General features: G+C 35.8%; 1 protein-coding gene across 3 annotated transcripts in view; it reads right to left on the bottom strand.

Annotated features, from left to right (window-relative positions):
* The window catches only part of ATM (ATM serine/threonine kinase), a 55,830-nt gene extending 34,411 nt beyond the window's left edge, over positions 1 to 21,419 (bottom strand). For 2 of the 3 annotated variants that reach the window (XM_079298647.1, XM_079298648.1), the window contains exons 1-29: positions 21,326 to 21,419; positions 19,482 to 19,582; positions 19,284 to 19,396; positions 17,940 to 18,085; positions 17,361 to 17,525; positions 16,743 to 16,908; positions 16,239 to 16,477; positions 15,315 to 15,478; positions 14,908 to 15,077; positions 13,992 to 14,363; positions 13,281 to 13,475; positions 12,847 to 12,942; positions 12,149 to 12,374; positions 11,885 to 12,016; positions 11,055 to 11,180; positions 10,843 to 10,932; positions 9,743 to 9,911; positions 8,901 to 9,100; positions 8,255 to 8,337; positions 7,998 to 8,156; positions 7,485 to 7,560; positions 7,216 to 7,346; positions 6,737 to 6,857; positions 5,475 to 5,651; positions 4,576 to 4,745; positions 4,100 to 4,346; positions 3,401 to 3,519; positions 2,012 to 2,138; positions 593 to 792 (exon numbers count right to left, since the gene is read on the bottom strand). In XM_079298647.1, the coding sequence (XP_079154773.1) occupies positions 593 to 792; positions 2,012 to 2,138; positions 3,401 to 3,519; positions 4,100 to 4,346; positions 4,576 to 4,745; positions 5,475 to 5,651; positions 6,737 to 6,857; positions 7,216 to 7,346; positions 7,485 to 7,560; positions 7,998 to 8,156; positions 8,255 to 8,337; positions 8,901 to 9,100; positions 9,743 to 9,911; positions 10,843 to 10,932; positions 11,055 to 11,180; positions 11,885 to 12,016; positions 12,149 to 12,374; positions 12,847 to 12,942; positions 13,281 to 13,475; positions 13,992 to 14,363; positions 14,908 to 15,077; positions 15,315 to 15,478; positions 16,239 to 16,477; positions 16,743 to 16,908; positions 17,361 to 17,525; positions 17,940 to 18,085; positions 19,284 to 19,396; positions 19,482 to 19,553 (4,451 nt within the window). In that variant the 5' untranslated portion in view covers positions 19,554 to 19,582; positions 21,326 to 21,419. Of the gene's footprint in view, positions 1 to 592; positions 793 to 2,011; positions 2,139 to 3,400; positions 3,520 to 4,099; positions 4,347 to 4,575; positions 4,746 to 5,474; positions 5,652 to 6,736; positions 6,858 to 7,215; positions 7,347 to 7,484; positions 7,561 to 7,997; positions 8,157 to 8,254; positions 8,338 to 8,900; positions 9,101 to 9,742; positions 9,912 to 10,842; positions 10,933 to 11,054; positions 11,181 to 11,884; positions 12,017 to 12,148; positions 12,375 to 12,846; positions 12,943 to 13,280; positions 13,476 to 13,991; positions 14,364 to 14,907; positions 15,078 to 15,314; positions 15,479 to 16,238; positions 16,478 to 16,742; positions 16,909 to 17,360; positions 17,526 to 17,939; positions 18,086 to 19,283; positions 19,397 to 19,481; positions 19,583 to 21,325 lie in introns of those variants that run through there. The other variant, XM_079298649.1, reaches the window with a different exon arrangement.

The following is a 21,419-nucleotide window of genomic DNA, read 5'->3' as shown; positions in this document are numbered from 1 at the left end:
CCAGCCAAGAAATCAATTTATACATAAACTCAGAGACATGTAGGCTAATAACTGTCTGGGAAATCCAAAGTTAAAGCTCAAGTAAGAAAAGATGTGTAGTCATCTTACGTGAAAGGTAAGAATCCTAAAGCTAAGACAACGTGTACCAATTCTCACTTTGCTATAGGTACTTTGTGGTGAGAATGTAAATTTCTACACTCTTATTAACTCAACAGGCATATTTTATTTGACATGTGCTTACTTTGCATTTAACTCCACATTTTGAATCTTTCTCTCATATGCTTTAAACTCCTAAACACCTTGTCATCAAAATTGCCTAACTCTGCTTGTTTCTACAATTTGATAGCATATTACACATACAAAACCTGCAGTACAGCAAACATCTAAACACAAGGCTAGCACATTCCATATTTTAGTACAAGTTCTAAATTTAAATTCTGAGATTATGAAAGAATAGCAACTTAATTTTTAATTTTAGAAAACTAGAACTAATTTCACAGATTAATTAACAACTGCTAGCAATATCAGAATGTAAAGTTACAGGAGCAAGGGAGCTCAGACAGGAAGAACTAAAGGTAACTACTTTGTTTACCTGCTATTGATGTGGTGAATCAGGGTGTAAATTACATCTCTAAGGACAAAAGCCCAGGCTCCTCCTAAACTGTCTTTGATCTCTTTAAGTAACAGACCAACAAACAAGTGATAGATTGTAAGAACTCTGTGTTTCTTATACATGTTTTTTGTATCTGATGCATGCTTACAAAGAGCTAGAAGGATTTTCTGGAATGAATCCTAAAAATGAATAAAATATGAGCAAAATAATTATTCAGAATGTCAGTACAGATATTAAAAAAAAAACCTTAAAAACTTAAAACCTAACATAGGCGAAAAAGCTCCATTATTTTTATTGCTTTAAACAAACAAAAGACCTACAGAGAAATCAATTCTCCAAACAGAACTACAAGCCATGTACCTCTTCATTTTCCTTATTTTATTTCCCCCCACATGAGAAATGCTACATTTTTCAGAAAGCCAAACAATTATGGCAATGTCTATTAACAGAGAAACATCAATTAAAACCCATGAAACCATTAGGTACGAATTCAACCTATATTTTTCCAAACATAATAAACATGTGTGCAAGATGCACTATTTCACAGAACACAACACTACAGGCTGCAACTGTTAAAACTGTAAACTTAAAAAACACTAGGCAGGTTGTGTAGCATTTTAAAAAAACTTATTCCACTGGCTGGCAACATTAACTTTTACACTCAAGAGATTTAGATAAAACACAGTTCAGAAAAGTTGGTTTTTTCCTATTTTTAGATGATTTAGAGTAAACAAATGAAGTTGTTGACAACATATGCAATAAAACAGCACAACTTTAAACAGATACATTTCTAAGGAACAAAGTTAGAAGACACTAGTACACTTATAATTTATTGCAAAGCTGCATAATTTTCTGTCTTCATATTTGCCTTTAACAAATGAAAATCAAGTGTCAAAAAATATCCCTGAGTATAAATTTTCACACCGTCAGTAAAAGTAAGTAAATTTTACATTTTAATAGTAGGCTGTATTTAGTTAAAATTGACAAAATATAATTATCTTAGAACATTCTTCAGATATGTGACAAATGTCACATTCTAAACTGTGTCTGTACACAGAGATTTCCTCAACCTTTAACATAATCCTCTCTACTTTACATGTATTATATAATGCAGATAATTACATAATTTACATACTTACATAAGACATATTATTTATATAAGACATATTATCCCTATAATATCATAATTAATAAAGTAATATAATTATATAATGCATATAACTCTGTCCCTGAATTTAGGACATCTTCCATTTCAGAAGGCAAACAAATGAACAGAAAAGGGTCTAAGGTTGTGTTTTCCTCATATAGAAATGATGAAAATGTCTAATTTAACTAAAGGGTACCCATAATCAAAATTTCACATTCTACAGCAAAAGAAAATCATAATTACATACTTACAGGGCTTTTAGAAAGAACTGCTACAATACTTTTTAATTTGCTTTTATGACAGCTGCTAATATAGTCCAAGGTTGCCTTAATCACATAAGATGGAAAATGAGGAGGATTAGGAGCAGGATCCAGTTCCCTGAACGAATAAAAAAGAGATTGATATTTTTCTTCTCAAAAATCAAACCACTTGTATTTAGTACAGTAATCCTTAATGAAGAAACACTTAAATTCCTAGAAAATATTTTCTTCTTTCAGCAAGAAGGATCAAAAGCATCCAGAAAAGTAACATGCACCTTATTTTGTAGCTGCTTGTTGTTCCTCTACGGTAGCTTTCAAAACTGCACTTTCTTAACATTCTTTTACTTTCTTTTTTGAAAGATAATATTGTTAAAACCCCACACATTTGTCTCATCTAAAGTACTTAGTACAAAAATCTATTTATCATTACAATTAATGGGTAAATCTTTTGCATTTTTTAATTGTGGGAACAATTTGGTTGATGAAAAACAGGGTTGTGAATTTTTCTGGGACCTCAAAAAGAAAATAAACGTATCATGGTAGTAACAAAAATGCATAATCTAAGTTTCATCACTTTTATTCTTATAATTTCCTTCTTTAAAAGAAGAGCTTTGTTTACAAGAAGACAACACAGTTTGTTAATAAACTCACTGTAAAAAAATTCTTTTAAGAGTTCTTCAATTCTCAGCCATTTAATTTTTGGCAGATTTTCAGAGAAATGTTTTGGATTCTTTCAACTTACTATTTTTACAATATAGGTATCTTCTTCAACAACTTTACAAAATGTTTGTATCTGAACATAAAAATCTGGAAAATTATTATGCAAACAGGGATACTTTAGGACAACAACAAAGACTGAAAAACTAATAAACATGGAGACATTTATGGCACTAGGCTATTTCTATTAATTAGGAATTTGTTTATTTGGCATTGCTTAACTGATCTCCTTACCAAAGACAAGAGCGGCCACTGCAAGAACCACTAATAGACATTTCACTTTAGCTCTCCATGACTTCTAGTTATTAAAGACCATTAAAAGAATTACTTTAATTCAGAGACTAAAACCTGACCAATTTTACAGAGGGTAGTTCAGATTTAGATTTATCTCAACTGGCAGTGCCACAACAGTCCAGCTCATCAACACACAACAGCATTCCCTAGCCCACTGTTCATTCCTTCCATTAGCTGCAATATTACAGAGCTTCTCCTTCCTGATCCTGGGGCTTAGCTACCTGAGAGGGTGTGACTATGATATATCATTACAAGCAACAATAAACCCTCTCAGATTCAGGGCTACCTCTTCTTATGCCTGAAGGGCACATTTTAATGCACGGTGTTATACAAACACACCCAGCATTTAGAAAATCTGCAAGCACATACCTTATGTATTTACTTAGATGAGACCCTTCCTCGACTGTGGTAGCAGCTGGTTCATGTAATGTCATCAGCAGCTCAACCACAATCTCTGGCAAGTTACTGTGAGACAAGTTGTCCATTTGCTACAAGAAGAAAAATAGCATTTTAATTAGAAAATGGTACTTCAGCCAGAAAGATTTCTCTGGCTTCTGAGAAAGCCTACTTCTTGTCTAGATTCTCTACCTGTTCCATCATGCATGACATGCAATTCATTCATAAATTAAGCCTGGTTAAGCTTATCTACAGCTCACAGGGAGAATAATCTGCTTTCCTACACTATATAGAAAAAAAAAAAGTTTCCATTTACTACTACTTCTGAGCATAGAGTCTGACTCTGGAGAAGATGGCTCCTCATAAAGCATTTACAAAATATTTTAAGAGGAAAATGTGATAGATATACAACAGAGAAACTCAGGGTTGTACAATGAATGGTAAAAAAAATGTATTGCATTAAGAAAAAAATTATGCTTCAGTCAACTGTCTGCCTAAAAGTTTCTATTGAATAGCTCCTTGAAATCCTTGGGGTAAAAACATGGCTAGTTTGCATTTATTAAATACTACTTTTGCAACTATAAATTTGAACTATTTACATAACATACAAATATTTCTTTCTGGTCTGTTAAACACCATAGAACTGTATTTACACATTTTAAATGGATATACCTGTTTTCCTAAGCAGTTTTCATCCTTAAGCATGTCATAGACTTTAGAAGCCATTTCTCTTTGCTCTGCTACTTCACTCTTTCCATGGCTTTGATAGGCAAAGTACGGGAGGATATTGACAAGTAACTTTGGAAAACAGTCTGCCAGAACTTGTCTCCAGTCTTTTTCAATCGTGTTGGCAAGTGATTTCACATCTTCAAACTGACTTCTAATAACCAGGTGTGGAACCAAAACTTTGTAACAAGACCTACATGTAGTAAATACATTTCCAAAATGTCCATAAATAACTTTTTTTTTATAAAATCTTGAGCATCATATAGTAAATACCATTCCTCTACTGTGTAACTAAACTTACAATCATTGCTTAGCTACTGCTACACAAAAACATATCTTATCTGCTACACTAAGCAAGTTGAGATCCTGTGTCACAATTGTACATAAAATTTAAATAATTATTTCATCACATAGCAACCTACCTATAAAATTCCTCAAGGCTAGTATAGTTCAGAAGAACATAAGGAAAAGCAGACAGGCTATATCCACTGTCATTCATTTTCAGCCACTCCATCACCAAATAGTCTAAATGTGATGTCATGAAGTCTTCTATACTTTTATAGCCAAAAATATCAGACACTTTTTTCAAAACCTGAAATGCATGAATTAAGATTGCAAAAACAGCATAAAGAGAACATGGTATCATGGCAAACTGACAATATCACACCACCATGTGTACCCCCAACCTTTTAATGAATATTTGTGTTTAGCCTAAGCAATTTTATTATTTGTGCTGCCATATCTCAGGAGAGTGCATCAAGAAACTACAACTAATCCATGTAAGTTAAGAAAGGAGGGCCCATTTTGCAGGGTACAAACTGTGTGCAAAACCAGGAAGCAGTGAATAGAAAGAAAGGATAAAAGGAACATGTGCACTTAAAAAATTACTGACATGAAAGGCTGAAGTATAAACAGCAATTAGTTCAGTATACTCTTGTAAACTCCAAAATAGAATTCCACAAGACACATACCATCTTCCAGTACACTGCATTTATTTTACATATTTTCTACATAAGAAAACTTGCTTCCACTGGGTAGAATGATTTTTTTAAGTGAGATCTGCAATATTCAATGTATAAAAGTCTATTTTCAGATCTCTGCTTTGAATATACAAGATTTACAATTAAAATTGCCTTTCATGATTTCATTATTTCTATATAAGTCATTAAATATAAAGACAAATTAATTCAGTTATAAAAGTACCACATTAGTTGTACCTTTACAATATTTAACAAATTTTGATACTGAGGAAAACATTTTGTAGTCTTCCAATCTTAACCTTAATGTATAACCTAAATATCAAATGAAATGTCAGACTTGCCTTTTTCACAAGGTGAGGCTCTAATCCATTCTCTTTCACAGACTGGCAAATAGCAAACAGAGCTTGCTTTTCACACACTGGGCTGCAGCACAGAACCATGGTTATAAGCATCAACAAAACTGCTTTTCCATTACTCTGTTTGTCCAAAAGATCTTCAGGACTTGCATCACCCCTGACCTTCAATAAGAAATGAAGACTTTGAGCAAATATTCTGTTAAAGCAATTTCCCAGTTAATAAATCAGCATAAATAATTTAAAATTAAGGGCACTGACATAAATACTCCTGAACAAGTCAAGTCCCCCTTTCTTACTCCTTGATGCATATAGGGAAGAACTGCCTTGCCATTTAAATGCAGTTCTCTCCCTACTAAGGCATTGTGTTGACAAGTCATGAGTTTAAATAAGTTACAAGAAACTGCAATGAAAGGGGAGAAGCTAACAGACACCACCAAGCTGAGGGGACAGAACAAGGACTCAAAGCAACACAGAAACCAGAAGATGACACAGAGAGGGAGGTGACAATACATAGGGATGAAAAAGATGGCAGAGATGAGGCCTCAGCTGCAAGGCCAGGCTACAACACAGCTGACAAAGGGAAGAGAGATAACATGCAGGTAGGTAACAGCATGACAGAAAAAAAGGGAAAATGCAGATGAAGCAGATGACTTAGCATGGTAGCAAGGAAGGAGAAAGAGTGAAAGACACTAAAAGAAAAATGGCAGAAATTCCACGATACTACACCACACCATTGTATTTCCAGTCACTGCACTAGAGTGCAACTTTTCCTTCATTTCAAGCTTCTTCTGAATAGTTTAAAATCCCAAGCAAATCTCAGTTTTGTGAAAACCACTGGTCTAATACCCCTGGAAACATGATCTTTCCAAAATATACAAATCTGGTTTTATGCTGTGTAAACACATCATTCAGTTAACATTGCCACTTATTATTTATACATTTTCTAGATTACTGAGGCTATGTTAGTCTATGATTCTTAAGTGTTACAGCACTGAACTTGCAACAATTAATAGTATGATACAAAAGAGCAATCTGAAACACACAGTTTACAAATTTACAAGCTCTTAATGCCAGCAAAACTGTGAATGACTTGATATGAAAGGAATTTCCTGATTATCACTTTCTTTCCCCAGCTCAGATTCCCAGAAGTCCAGAAGAATTAATGTTTTCAGAAAACTAAACATGATGATGTTAAAGGTAATTCTATTGAAAAGATCAAAACTAGCAAAATAAATAGATGTTGGTACCAGATTTCTCATTCCTTCCTGAACTCTGAGGTATGCATTCTCAAAAGCCTTTTGCTGGAGCTTCAGGGGAAGAGGTCTTGACATTCCAGATGAATCTCTGTGTTTTACATCTTGAAACAAACTTACAGAAAAAAAACCCCCAATAATTATTAGCATAACACTACAGAAGTACTATATGCTGTTCAGATCAGTAAGATTCTGATTTTCTGAATATAATTATTTTTGTCTTAATTGCCTGATATAGATTTTTCTTTACTTTCTTATAGAGCAGTTTCTCTATATATATCGATCTCTCACATCACAGAATAACTGAAATGCAAAGTTTGAACACTTCAACAAAATTTGGCAGGCTTTTATATTGTCAAGATTGAAGTTCCAGAAGTATTGAAAACAGCAGCTATGCAGTAGCAGAAGTGTCATCCAATTAAGTGAAATTAAGCATTATTCTTATAAACAGAAAAAAATATCTACATTATCACCTGGTAATTGACTTTGCAGCAAGAATGCGAACTTGATGGTGGCTGTCTGCAAGGAAATGTGGGAAAGCATCACTCACAGGTACATCTTTATTTTTCACATGAAGGATTGCCCACTTGCAATAGGGATCAACCTGAAGAAAATGAACATTGTGATTTAAAAATCTATAAAAGATAAACTGCAATATGCAAAAGATGTTTAGACATTGTTTTTAACTATGTCTTAAATAAATATTTAGTATGCTAATGAATGTCAGAAAATCTGGGATTACCTCAAGCAGGGCTTTCATGCAGTTTAAAAGAGCCACTCTTACTGATGCTATGCATTTCCCTCCTTGAGACAAATGCCTACAACAAGGAATACTCAATTAATGGAAAAAGTTGCCCACAATTTTGAGAAACAGTCTAGCAAGTTAGTTTCTGCTGCTCACAGCTGACTCCTTTGTGCTCCTTGGGCATGTTTGGGAGGATTTGACATTTTTATTGGTAATTGCAAACAATATTCTTTTTAGATTGCTCAAGTTATCATTTGTTATAATTACTGATGCAATCCATCATAGAATCAGTCTCTGTTTATATACAAGAGTGTGCCATTTATTATTCTAGTACTACTTTAAGGATTATTTTTTACTACAAATATAGCATGACAGAAGATCTGAAAAGTTAAATGCATAAAAATTTCACAGTACACACAAACAACATTACAGTCTTCTAACTGACAGCAAAGAAAAAAACTAAAAATGAAAAGTTTTACGTCCAACAGACTCCTACTTTAAATAACATACCAAAAGGCTTCAACAACTGTCAAAAACTGTCCTTTGGCAGTCCCTGCCTCTTCAGCAGCATGTTCATCAAACTGGGCCAGCCCTACTGCTATAGGGAGCAAATTATTTAGGATTACTTTACAAACTTCTTGATCTCGACGATACAAAGAACAAACAGCACTGTAAAGAAAAAAAAGAAAAAAAAGAAAAAAATTCTTCAAAAAGCCACCAAATCCCCTGAAACAGATGTAAAACATGCTGAATAGTTTCTTTCTTACGAAAGAGGCTTAAGAAGCATATCAACATCAACTGCAGGCAAGAGGTGTCCTTCAGCAGGGAGCTCCTTCAACAGGATCAAGTACTGTGGAATGAAAAAAACAAATGGAAAAAAATCCCAAATAAAACCAAAATGGAAAACATTAAAAGTACTTAGGAAAACAAAAAAACAAAAAGTACTTAGAAAAAGAAGTAGACAAAAAGAAAAATTAGGAAACTTTTTTTGTGTTTATAAAAAGCCATGCAGGAAGACACCCATCATCTGCTATAGCATGTTAGACTGGTCATCTTTTCATGCAAACACCGTCACATAGTCATACAGACCATCAAACTTTTAGTTCTGGCAGTAAAAAAAATTTCCTTTGTAAACTAAGCATTCTACTACAGAGAGTATTTCTAGTTCTTTAACAAATAATTAATTATAAAGGCAAGATATGCATTTTTCTCAACTCTTCGTTTTCTGACTTACAAATTTGAACTGCTGTTTTCCTGAGTACAACACTCTTCAAAAAAACCAAATGTAGCCATTTTAAGTCTTCCCAGGGGACTGATAACAGGAGAAAGACAATGTATAATCGAGAAGACCATGCAAGTTTGGTACCAGTACATTTACAGAAGTGGGGTGCTGTAAAAGTCCCTCACACTCACCATTTGCAGATGCAGAGGCTTAGTGCTGTCATAGACACTGCCTTCAGTCAGCATTAGCAGCCTCCTCCGAATATCAGAGGCTCGGAAGCTCAGGGTCTGAACTTGGACTGTAGTTACACTAATACATAAGAACCTCACAATCTCAAGGAGAAGTAAATCCTGCTTTGTCAACTGTTCTTCAGCTAATGGGCTCAAAGCACCTGGAAATAAGATTTTCATGTAAGAAATGCTTCTCCAAAGAGAAGATGTGGTAACATTTTAGGTCTTTACAAAACTAATGGAAGTTCTCAAAAAAGGTAGAGTACAAGCAACTTCCATATCCATTTGCTATTGAACAATTAGGGCATTTATGTAAGAATTTAAAACAAAAGGTAACATCAATACTTGTAACTCTTAACAGGAATGAACAGATAGATTCATGCTCCTGCCCCTCTGAAGGTCCAGACATTGTCAAGAATTATTAATTAGGAGAAGGAGAAAAGTTAAATAGGACTATTTTCAAGAAAACTAAGCACAATATAATTAGAGGCAAGTACTCTATAGACATATTTTCTAGTCTTTGCTTTGTCAAAACTTCTGACTTTGAAAATTTTAGTGTCTCTTGCATGATTTGATTTATAAAATGAAAAATAAACTACTCCTTTCTAATGAGCTCCAACTCCTCATGAACATTTTTAAAACATTGATGAAAATTGTTAATACTTAGAAAGTACATGGTTCAACCACTACCTGGTTCAACTACTAATAAAGTAGCACAATTTTGTATCTCAGTATCTTTCAAGCAAAGAGATATTTGCAAAAACAAGCTTCTGGAAGCAGTTTTGGAGGCAGAGAAGACCTACCTGTTACAGTTTGCATGTCACCAGATTCATTTGTATCGCTGATGTCAGACACTGAATGATCATCAAACATATCATCAGACGCCAGGTTATCTACTTCCATTATACTCTCCTCAGGATCATTCCTGAAATCCCCTTTTCCCAGTACACCTGGCTTTCCAGTAACTGTCATCTGACAAAAACACCATATCCTTTAAAAGTTTGCTTTTAGGGACAGAAGAAACACCACAGACAAAGCACAAGGAGAGATACTGCATTTTTCCAGTGAACTAGAACAAGTGAAGACAGTAAGAGTGGCACAGAATTGATTAATTTCATTCTTTGTGATAAACCTGTTTTCTATACATGGTCTGAACTATTTTCTTCAGGATAGAAGCTTCCTTAGGCAGATGCTGATTTCTGTGTTTTAGATTCTGCCAAGGACAGTGTTAGTTTCTAAAAACAGTTCTCTCTGTAAGACTCATCAACACCTCACCATACCTCATTACTATGGAGAAATAAAAAGGAGGCATGTGACTTTCTGAGGGCAAACTAATCACTACTTTCCCTACCAGATGGCAAGTTAACACACAGAAAAACCCCCAGCTCTACCTCATCTGAAAAGCAGGAATTTGTCTTCCTAGACCTGACTACAGCACAATGTGCCAAAGACAAGTTTTAAGAATTGTGCTAAACAGTGATGTGCCACACTTCCACTTTTCCCAGTGGGAAAGGAGCAACTTACAATTAGATTTAATTCCCACATAATAAAACCCACGCTCCTTTACAACTGCATTAAGGTTAACTGTCATGTGATACAGAATTCTTTTGTATATACTTCTACTGTAAGAAAGTATTAAAACCATGAAAAACAGCATAAATTTGGTTTTTAATGTGAACCTTGATCAAATGTTACCCATCTGCTCTTCTTTTTACCCTAAACCTGTATTCAAATGCAAAACAGAAACATTTCTGGATAAGAATTCTCTATAAAACTCAATGTATTCTGACTTACTTCTTTTAGTAATATGTATCTTATTTGGTTTGCCTCCAGATCATTGTGCTGTAAAAGCAGTCCTCTCACAGAAAAGCACTGCATTCAGAAATAGACAGAATGCACTTACCAGATTTTTGCAAATATCTATCAGGTCATTCATAAATTTTGATGTTAACAAACGCAGGAATATATTAGACAGCTTCTTATTAGCACTGTTCTGTAAAGAAGCAAGGTGTACAGAATAGGTTAATTAATTTTTTTCAGGAATTGAAGGCACGATACTCAATTTCCTGATCTCATTAACGAAGAAAGAAATTTAAAGTTCTTTATAAACTTTACCTTGGTACAATTGCACAAACATTTTGTACACTGCATTATCAAAGTCCTCAGTGTGTGGATCTGTGTATCTTCATGTAGTTTGTTTTTAGACTGGGAAATGCTTTCGCCGGCATAGTGAATGAGAGACTAGTAAAAATACAACACAGTTAGAAAACCTCAGTGAAATGCCCTCATACACTGGCACCTGCACAGTACACACATAATGACAAATGGTTCTCATTCATACAGCTTTGATATACATAGCATGTATCAATGAATCCACATTTTTTCCGGTGATTTTTGTTGTGCTCATTTTGCTCAAGAAGTGACAAAACCATGGCTTAGACATGCTTGAAACACTAGCATTTTCATCACAAAAGAAAAATACAGCATATCTCCATAAAGTGTAAGGTTGGGTTTCTGTATTTAAGGAGCCACCTCAGATAGTACTACTAATAAAAGTAACAGCAATAGCTGTCTTCACAGAGGTTTGAACCATCAAATTATTTTAAATTCCTGTATAAAAGACCTATAAATGAAAAGACTTGTTATCCTTTAATTAATCCTTTGTCTAGATGTCCATTACTTCCATTCTTTTGAAAGGTGCGACTCAGAAATGCAACAATATTTTGAATAATCTCCAGTGCAAAACTCATGCATTGGTGTACTGACAGAATTTCAGTGACTCTTCTCTTTCAGCAGCAGTAACATATTTAAACCTCTCTGAGCTGCTTTTCCTGAGGAGATACCTGTGCCCTGAAAATGTGTCAATACGAACAGAGTTTTATGAATTAACTTATATTCAATGCTTTATTTAATTTTTAATAGGTCCCAAGTGCATTACTGCTTACCTTAGCATTCTGGAACAATGCTGACTTACAGGCATCCTCCTCTTTAAAAATACCAGTGTAGCAATAGCAACCCAGAACACCAACCAAGAGACTGACACATCGGACAAGGTGCTCAGCAGTAACAACCTTAGACTAAATCAAACACACAGTATAAATAAATACCAGCAGTCCATCACCACAAAATACAGAATCCATAGACTCTGCCTTGGAAACAGATTGTTTGGGAGCACAAATGTAAGGATGTTACAACAATTTCTAACTCACCGTAGGACCACAACTGCTTAAAAGCTTTTCTGACATTGCTAAAAGGCAGTTTTCCAGTGTTTCCCTAAGATTTTGGTTGATGGCAAGTCTTGAACCAGTCACATTTTTATCTGCAACCTTTGCTGCAAAGTTACTGAAAATATCCATTTCATCAAATGTAGTCTGCAGGTACAGCTCCTCAACATCAGAAAAATCGTTTTCTTCTTTCCCTTGCACATGTTGCTCACTTGAAGAAGAGACATAATTTTTACTGTAGCAGTGAGTATGTAACTTACAAGTCTTAAATACTATTATTTAAATACAGGAAATATACAAAAGCAAAATAAAATATTTTATATTTTTGTGCTTCCAAACCCTGGTTGACCTTTACTTTCTGACATGACCTTACTGTGGAATGGACATCACTATTCTATCTCTAACTGATCTGTAAGGAAACATGAAGCCTGCACACAGATCATACCTTCTCCTGCAGTTATGGAATAGCATTTGCTTTGTGTTAGGGTCCCTGACTTCAGCCTACTTGACACAGCTGAAGCAAAAATCCACAAAGCCCCCGACACTAGTATTTTTAACTTCTAATAGGTAAGTCTTATCTTGCATCAGATAAAGTTACACACATTTCAGTCTTATTAAGAGAAAACTGCATATAGTCCAAAGTATTGGTGAAAGTAACTATAATGAATAATTTAAAAACATACCATTTAGCACCATTTTGGAAAAAGATCATGGAGGCTCTGCAGTTCTTCATTGTAAGGCTCACAAGAATGTTTTGTAACACAAGATGAGGAAAATCACTGTAAAAAAGAAAGTGTTTTCATATTTTCTTGCAGTCAGACAAGCTCTTGGGATTCCTGCAGCACATTCAAACATTAACCATATTAACAGTGTATCTTAAAAGAACCTTAAGTTTTCACGGAAGATTTCTAATGCATAGGTCACATATCTGCTATGGTATGGATAAATAACCAAATTACATCCCCAGAATGACATTCTACAGGAAGCTCAAAAACCCTACAGACTCTGCTGAAGCTTTAACATAACAGAATTCTGCACTTATATAATACATTTTTCCCTGCAGAATATTTTGTAACAGAGTGAGCTTACATGTAAAATTATGCCACAACAACTTTACCTGCGGAGCACAGGAGGCAACTCTGCACATTCTTCTATTTCTTCTTCCAAATAGCTGGACAGGAGCCATTTCATTATTGCCTCCCTTAGCACAGAACCCAGATTTCTTTCAGAACTATTCTGTTCCATTCCTATGTCCATATTTTCTGGCACTGAATAGGCAGACATCACTAATGATAAACAAGATACAGCAGAACTGCAACAAAAATGGAACAGGGGATTTGTGAGAAACCCTATGGCATTTTTTGATAAGCATTCTAAAGCAAAGTCAGTGTTTCTGCATGCACAGGAAGCAACACATAAGCAAGTTAAACATGCATACTGGTCAACTCCATGAAAATCTTTGCATTTTCATTTTTCTTGGCTATTACAGACATTTCCTACCTATCTTAAAGACTATGTTAGAGTATTTATTTCAGAAGAAAACATACTTCAAAAAAATCAACATTTGTCTGTCAGTCAGATCTTTAAATTTTTGGTCCGTTTGAAATTTTAGTTTATTCTAAATTTGAACATCTTGCCTCTTCTCCCTCTGCTTTCAGTGTTATTATGCATTTGTGATCATTTCAAATGCTTGTAACACAAATGTGTGCAGTTCTTAAATAGAAATACAGTCACAATAACAACAACATTGAGTAACACAATGGTTTTGGTTGCACAGTAAAGAGGAGTGTGAATCAGACACAAGACACCATTCTTGATTCCATTCTACCTTGAAGGTTTGCATGCAGTTCCAGAAAATATCTTCCAGAGTTCTTTATCTGTTACAACAAGGTTCCCTTGAATCATAGCTCCAAGCAGCCCAAAGCTCTCCACTTCAATTTGCTGAAGGCTGACACTGCGAATGGTCAGAGTCCAGATCTTTGCCCAGATTCTCTGGAGCTCCAACTTGTGGGTGCTTTTCAAATCAGTTTTCTGGCTTTGACACAAAGCCACCTCTGTGAGGCACTTCAGCACATATGGGGTTCTTTCTCCTCGGCGCTGCTGAGGCAGTAACTGGTGAAGGACATTGAGTAAGGCAGGCAGCTCACTGTTAGGAAGACTCATGGGATACTTGGATATTAGCTGACTTGTAATCTGTAACCTTGAAAAACAAAGTGAAGCAATTAATACCAAACATACAGAAATTTGCATTTTCAGAAGTAAATGAATAAACAAACCAACCCTTCTTCAACTGCCATTTCTCATTTATCCTTTCCAGTACTGAGCTGATTTGTTTACGGTCAAAAGTTAAAGATTCAGTATTTCTACCATTTTCACTTGTAAAGACTGCTCATCTACCTTCACCATCCCTAAAAATATCTTACAGTTCAGAGGTTCCTCGTGGCAAACAAAATACCCCTGAATCAAGGTCCAAGGTAAGAAGTAAGGCCTTGGAACAGTTACCAGGACAGGTATTACAGAAAACTGTGTGAACTAGTCCAAAATGGTAAAGCTCTTAATATTTACTGTACTCTGACAGCCAGCTTAAAGCAACTTCCCAAATGCTCTGACAATCTACGTTCACTGCTTATATATATAATAACAGTATGTTCAGATACCCAACTTAAATGCACAACATATTCAGGAGAATGTTAAATGCAAAAAATGTCAGGAGTGACACTTCTTTCATGCAAAGGTGTCATTACCAAGGTATGATATCAAAATCCTTCTGGGATCTTTGCAGGTTGTCTCGAATGACTCCCCAGCTCAGCTCAATCCTCCTGCGCTTGTTTGGTGCCGTGTCCTCACCAGACTCTCTTTGTGAAACAGCATATGACTGGGTAATTTCAAGGACTTTGGTACCCTCTGAAAAAACCTTTCACAAAAAGAAATTAAAAAGTATGCAAATTTTTAAAAAAGCAGGAGTATTTTCAACAAGACTGAAATGCTTACAGTCTAACAAGAAATACTAGTGAAATACTGTGTAATACATTTTTAAACTGTAGAGAACTAACAAAACACAACAGAACACAGACAGAAGGTATGAATACTTCAGCAAAGCATAAAGCTCAGTAATTATACAGTCAATCTTATATTTAAATAAAAATGTTACCTGATGACAAATATCAGCCATTAACTCAATTAAATTTTCCTTTACAGCAATATTACGTGAGCCTGAAGAATACTTCCCTCTGCTACTGATGAGATTTATTTCATTCACCAGCAGATCATACAGGTTATGTAAGATGCTTTGCCACTTTGCTAAGTCATAAGCACCTGTACATGCAAAAACAATTAAAAGATAGCATGTGTCATCTACTTGATACAATATGTAAACCTACCAGACAATGCAAAATATAGCCAAAATCTGAGTAAGGCACACAAAGTTTAACAAGTGCAGGCCCGAAAAGCAAATTCTATAATGGAGAATGAATAAAGTAAAAAAGGGGAAAAGTTAAGAGAGAACTTAACCAGCATACAGAAGGAATGAAGGTAGGAATTAAGTTTCTAATAAACAATAATTCATCTAACTGGAAAGAATACAGTTAAAGGTAATGGATAGGTTTGTACATAGTATAAAGAAAATGCCAGAACTAAAACAGGCCATGACAAACATAATTACTGAGTTATATTCTCTGAGCAGTCTTATAGTGTAAGTCAGACTTAAATGACAGTAGTAGCTTCTGGGTTTAAACAGACCTGACAAGACACCAATACATGTGGCAATCTAAATCCAATCTAAATTATTATTTAATTTCCCCAAAGACTTTCTATTTTCATTTAGCAATTAAAACTGCCTTTTGATTAAAAGATGTCCCAACGTTTAAAGGGCTTAACACAATTAATATGCTCCTAGTGGATACAATTTGAAAATTCCTTTTCACTTTCACTCAATATCAACCATAGCATAAAACTACTGACAAATAATCACTACCATTAATGTTTCCAAGACTCAGTATCAAAATTCAGAGTTGGCACTATAACTTAAATAATCACATGCAGGGGAAAAAAATTAAAATAAAGCTTTTTTTGGTACCTCTTCCCTGAGTTTTTGCACCCTTTGGATGATGAATATGAACTTGGAGACGAAATAACTCAATTATTGATTCTTTCAGGGAATCCTTTGGTCGATACTGAGTCCAAAAGTAAAGCACTGTAGGCAGAATTTCTTCCCCTATTTTGCAAATCTGTATGCGACAGTTGTCAGCAAACTTGTTGCAGAAGATATTCATAGCTCCAACAATATGATCCAGGCCTGCAGTATTCTTCTCCTGCCTGTAACACAAACCTAACACTCAAACTTCCAAAATAAATAATCCTACTTATTTTTGTAAGTATAGTTTAAATGCAAACTCTAGCAAGTAACAACATTCAGAACAGTATTTACCTAACAAATGCAGAAATTATCAGTATTTTAAAGAAATTCCTTCATTAACATTCAAAGACAGAAGAAAACATATCTGAAGAATTATTACTCAAGTCTAATCCTGAATACTTAAAGTAAGTTTTCTAGCATACAAAATGAGCACTTGCAACATACCTTGCAGACTGCATTGCTTTTGAAAAGAAGACCAGCATGTCAGAACACAATCCATCAGTTTGGAAGCAGTACCCTCTTGTAAGTGTGTGAATTATCCTAGCCACTAAGACTTTATTAATGTTCCCAGAAGGTTTGAGGTATAAATGGCCATACAGGGTCAGCAACTCTGCAAATACATTTAAAAAATACAGAGAAGTATGAACATATATATTACAGAAGATTACATTAAAAAATCTTGACACAAAATACTGAATTAAAGACACAGAGACCACCACTCTGTGGTCAACAGCTGGAATTCATGTTCATCCTTTCAACAGGAAAAACAACAGGAAGAATCCTGATTTTATAAATAAAAAAACTGAGTTCTCTAACGTACCCCAAGAATTGTAAGCAAGCAATAGGCTGGAATCAGTAGAAAAGGTTATAATAAGCTTTACGTAGATTATATAGCCCTCCATTAATAAAAGCAACTTGTTTCATTTAATGGATTAAAGTCTGACTTCCTCTGATTTATTTGTTTGCTACCTCACACAGCATGGTATCAAACAAATTAAAATGCATCTAAGACATTATTTTATAAAAGGAAAAGACATTCCTTAGAAGGCTCAAAAATATTACCTGACCATTGCTGCTGGGATATCTCACACCAGTATTTCCTTACTGAAAGGATATCCTTTAGGAGTATACTACTACAGTCAGAACCATAAGCAGCACAACTTGTTGGATCTCTTATAACTTCCACGACATAAATCAGAAGTTCCTGACATTTCAGCCTGGGTCCTCCTACATAAAGAAACAACATAAGATTATTTAATTATTTAATTAATCCGAATTCTACCAAATAAATCTGTAATTAATTGTTTGTAAATGTTACTTAATTTAAAAACAAAACAACAAAACCTACAGTTCTGAAGCAGTTCTATTAGGAAATATTTTCTTAAACTGTTTCTAAACTATGAATTATCAATGGGAAGATATATCAGTTATGGACACATTGAGTAATTAGAAAAAGGCACTGTGAACATCAAAAAGAGCAGAAAAGGAGCAGAAACGACTGATACACGTTAAGATATTTAAACATCTGGAAACAAATGAGATGAACTCTACAGTGGTAACTTAACTTCTAAGTAAAAATTCAAAGTTGACAGCAAAGTACCAAACCAAACCAGTATCTATATGATAATGTGTATTACTGACGTTTATTAGCACATCTGATGAAATATTTAACCAAGCTTCCAATTTCTTGCATCTTTTTCTGTCTGGTAGTTTGGGTTGAAGCTGATGCATTTGGTTTTGTCTGCTGCAAGTTTTTAAGTTCTTTCTGGAAGTATTTCTGCAAGACACTTCAAAAATAAAAGAGAAATTAACCAACGATCTGCTCATTTATAACTGAAGTAAAAGAGGAAAATGTTGTTTTAACCTAAAATGCCAGTTCCTGTTCTTCTCACAATTCTAATTACCAAAGACTAAAATCAACTGAAATATACTCAGTCCAAGCATGATGAAAACAGCCTATAAAAGGACATCCAAATTTTAAAGACAACCCAGAAGCAACTTGGAGCAGGAAATAAATTTTCCTTTAAATTTTGCACAATGATAAACATACAACTTATAATTAGGACAAAAAACATTGCTAAGTCTTTTTACTTATGCTGCAACATTATAAAACAAAATAATAAGTAGTATTTGTCATTGCTTTTATTGGGAAAGCCTTCCAGTCTTATTTCTTTCTTTTTCAAAGTTAATATACTAATTATATTTTAGATCTATAAATTAAACTTTTCACTGTACTTGTCACTGTAAGTGCTGTAGATTTTCTGGCCTACTATTTGAATTCAGTTTAGAGGCTCTATTTTTGTATTCCTCCTGCATATTTCTAATATACACAGCAACTGTCTCAAAGCAACATATAAAATTTATCAAGTGATTTTTATGAAACTTTTAGTACACCTGTGAAAAAAAAACCTATTCAATGCTGTCCAATTAAAAAACATAATGGAAAGCAGACAGGACACAGTTCAATGAAAAGTAATAATTCACATGGACTTTCATTTTGAAAATTTAGCAGTTTGAAGCTGCTGTAAGAACTTATCACACTCATGCTTAGTTCAACCTTAAAGTACATGTAAAGCAGATTGTACCAAAGCCTCTACAAACATGACAGAGTCCTTCTACTGTGTCTGGAGGAATTCAGCAGCACAAGAAACTTTAACAAAGCTACCTATAATCCACATAATAGCCATACATTGAAAGTCAGAGGTGAAGAAAAATTTTCCGTAAAAGAAAGTAACTACTATTTTTGCAAGGAAAAGCATCTACCCAATTAATGATGAGTTTCCTACCAGTTTTCTGCAAGTGGTAACTGGCCATTTTAAACTTACTTCCCTTGGAGACTAAGGTAAGTAATTACTTGTTTATAATCTGACAAGAAGTCTAAATCAATATACAGAAAGATAAGCACTAAAATAGGCCTAACAAACAAAAGAATGATGTCCCCTTTAAGAAAATTGTGCCCATTCACAAACAAAACCAATAGACTACCTGAACACAGCATCCCAGTTGAGATGCTTTCCTTGCTTAGAATCAGAATTCCGGTCCAGCTGGAGAACTATTTCAGAATCACGGAGAAGTCGCTTGAAATTTTCAATTTCCTTCTGCAAACATATTACAGGAAGAATAATCTTTTATGATTCCCTTCATTGCTATTGGAGGTACACTGCCCAAAAGAAAACTTGTTACCCTTCGCTCCACAGCTTTCTCATTCTCAAGGCGACGACAACAATCGAGCAGATCGTGTAATGCAAAATTCATGGTTCAGCTTAAAGAAGAGTCATTTATATCTGCACACAGAAGAAATGGATGAAACAGTAATTACTGAACACACTGTCAATAAAATAAAACAATGGGATTGCAGTATGCTGGAAGTCCAGTATCAAACAGAACCATGATGTTCAATGTATGACTGAAAAGCTCATTTGTGAGTGGGTCAGTCATATTGGCTGCAAAACTGAAGCAGTTTTATGTCAAGAATGTGATCTGTTCCCACAGACAACAGTTAACAGAATAACTGCAGAGAACCTTTCATGTAACTCTGACTTCCTCCCTTTCTATGAGTGCTAACTGAGTAGAGCTGGGCAGACAACTGGGAGTGCAATGATAGTATGAATGACAGAGCTAAATACATTCTGGCAAGCAGCACTAACTTTCAGTAGCTCTCTTAACCTGATGCTGCTAGGATAAGGCAGCACTATTGAAAATGCTCTCTCACATTGCACATTTTCATAGGTATGCACTATCTATTGACAAATCCCCAGGGACTCAACGTGTCAAAGGATGATTAAGTATCAGTCATATGAAAAAACAACTTTCCCTCTGTGATCACTTAAAATTATACTTCTTCTTCTTTGACAGTGGCTGGAATTAGCTAGACCTTGCATTACATAAAATTATGATGCTGCAGATCACAACCATGACATTCTATTTAAGTTCCCTGCTTCTACTTTTACACCCTTAAAGCAGACCCAAGAGGAAGCCTGTTTGGAAAGGACAGATCACACAAGCTGAAAGCAACTCCAAACATATGCTGCTGCTGTACCAAGCAAGGGGCAACAGGCATTCATGATGCACAGCACTGCATCCTGAGTGCTTACATGAGAATATAAAAACAGCCATTTAAACAAATAAAATTTTAAATATCTACTGCCTTAGACTGCATTTATTTCCTTTGGCTTCAATCAAGATGAGGCTGGGACTAAGTATCATCAGAGATTTGGTGATTGATGGATGTATATGAAAAATAAAACATTTCAAGTGTGAAGGCTACCTATATTATACAACTGCACTTAATTAAATTAAGTGTTCCTTTACTAACTTCAAGAACCATGGAATACCCTGAGCTGGAAGGGACACACAAGGATCCCCTAAGTCCAATTCCTGGCCCTGTGCAGGACACAGGAATCACACCATACGCCTGGAAGTGTTGTCCAAGCAGCTCTTGCACTCTGGCAGGTTGGTGCTGTGTGCTCTTCCCTGGAGAGCCTGTGCCAGTGCTCAACCACTCTCTGTCCCTCTGGTGGTTGGGCACGGCAACAAAAAAAAAAAAAAAAACCAACCAAAACAACCCAGCAGGCTTGCTGCTGGAAACGAAACAGAAAGAAACTTTTCGAACACCAGTGGTTTCTGAAGTGCTTGATCCAAAACTGTAGCCACAGGGCCTGCGCATTCAAGAAGACAGCCCTCTCGTTCGTACTCATTGGTATTTCAACAGCCATAATAGCGGCGGTGAAAAACTCCCAAGAATGAATGCACGTACTTCTCCTAGTGATTAGTTTTCCACATGACGGCCGCCCTGACCCGCGCAGAAACGACACAGGGGAAGGCAGGCCGCCCAACACCGCGAAGGGCGGAGGGGAGCCGGCTGCGGCGCCGCCAGGCGCCCGGCACAGCGGGCACAGCGCCGAGCAGCGGCCCCGGCAGCCCCGGGCCGCCACCGCCCCCCGCGCCGGCGCCCTCAGCCCGCGAGCCGCCCCTCAGCATCCGCAGCCGGCCCGCCCGGACCGGACCGGACCCGGCCCGGCTCTCACCTCGGCCGGGCGCACGCAGCGCCGCTCCCGGCGCGGGCTCACGTGTGGAAGCGGCGGGGCGGGCGGACCTGGAAGCGGATGAGCGGCCGCAGCG

This window comes from Erithacus rubecula (assembly GCF_903797595.1).
Source record: "Erithacus rubecula genome assembly, chromosome: 1".
Lineage (NCBI taxonomy): Eukaryota > Metazoa > Chordata > Aves > Passeriformes > Muscicapidae > Erithacus > Erithacus rubecula.
The sequence above is the reverse complement of the archived record's forward strand: the minus strand, read 5'-3'. Positions and strand labels throughout refer to the sequence as shown.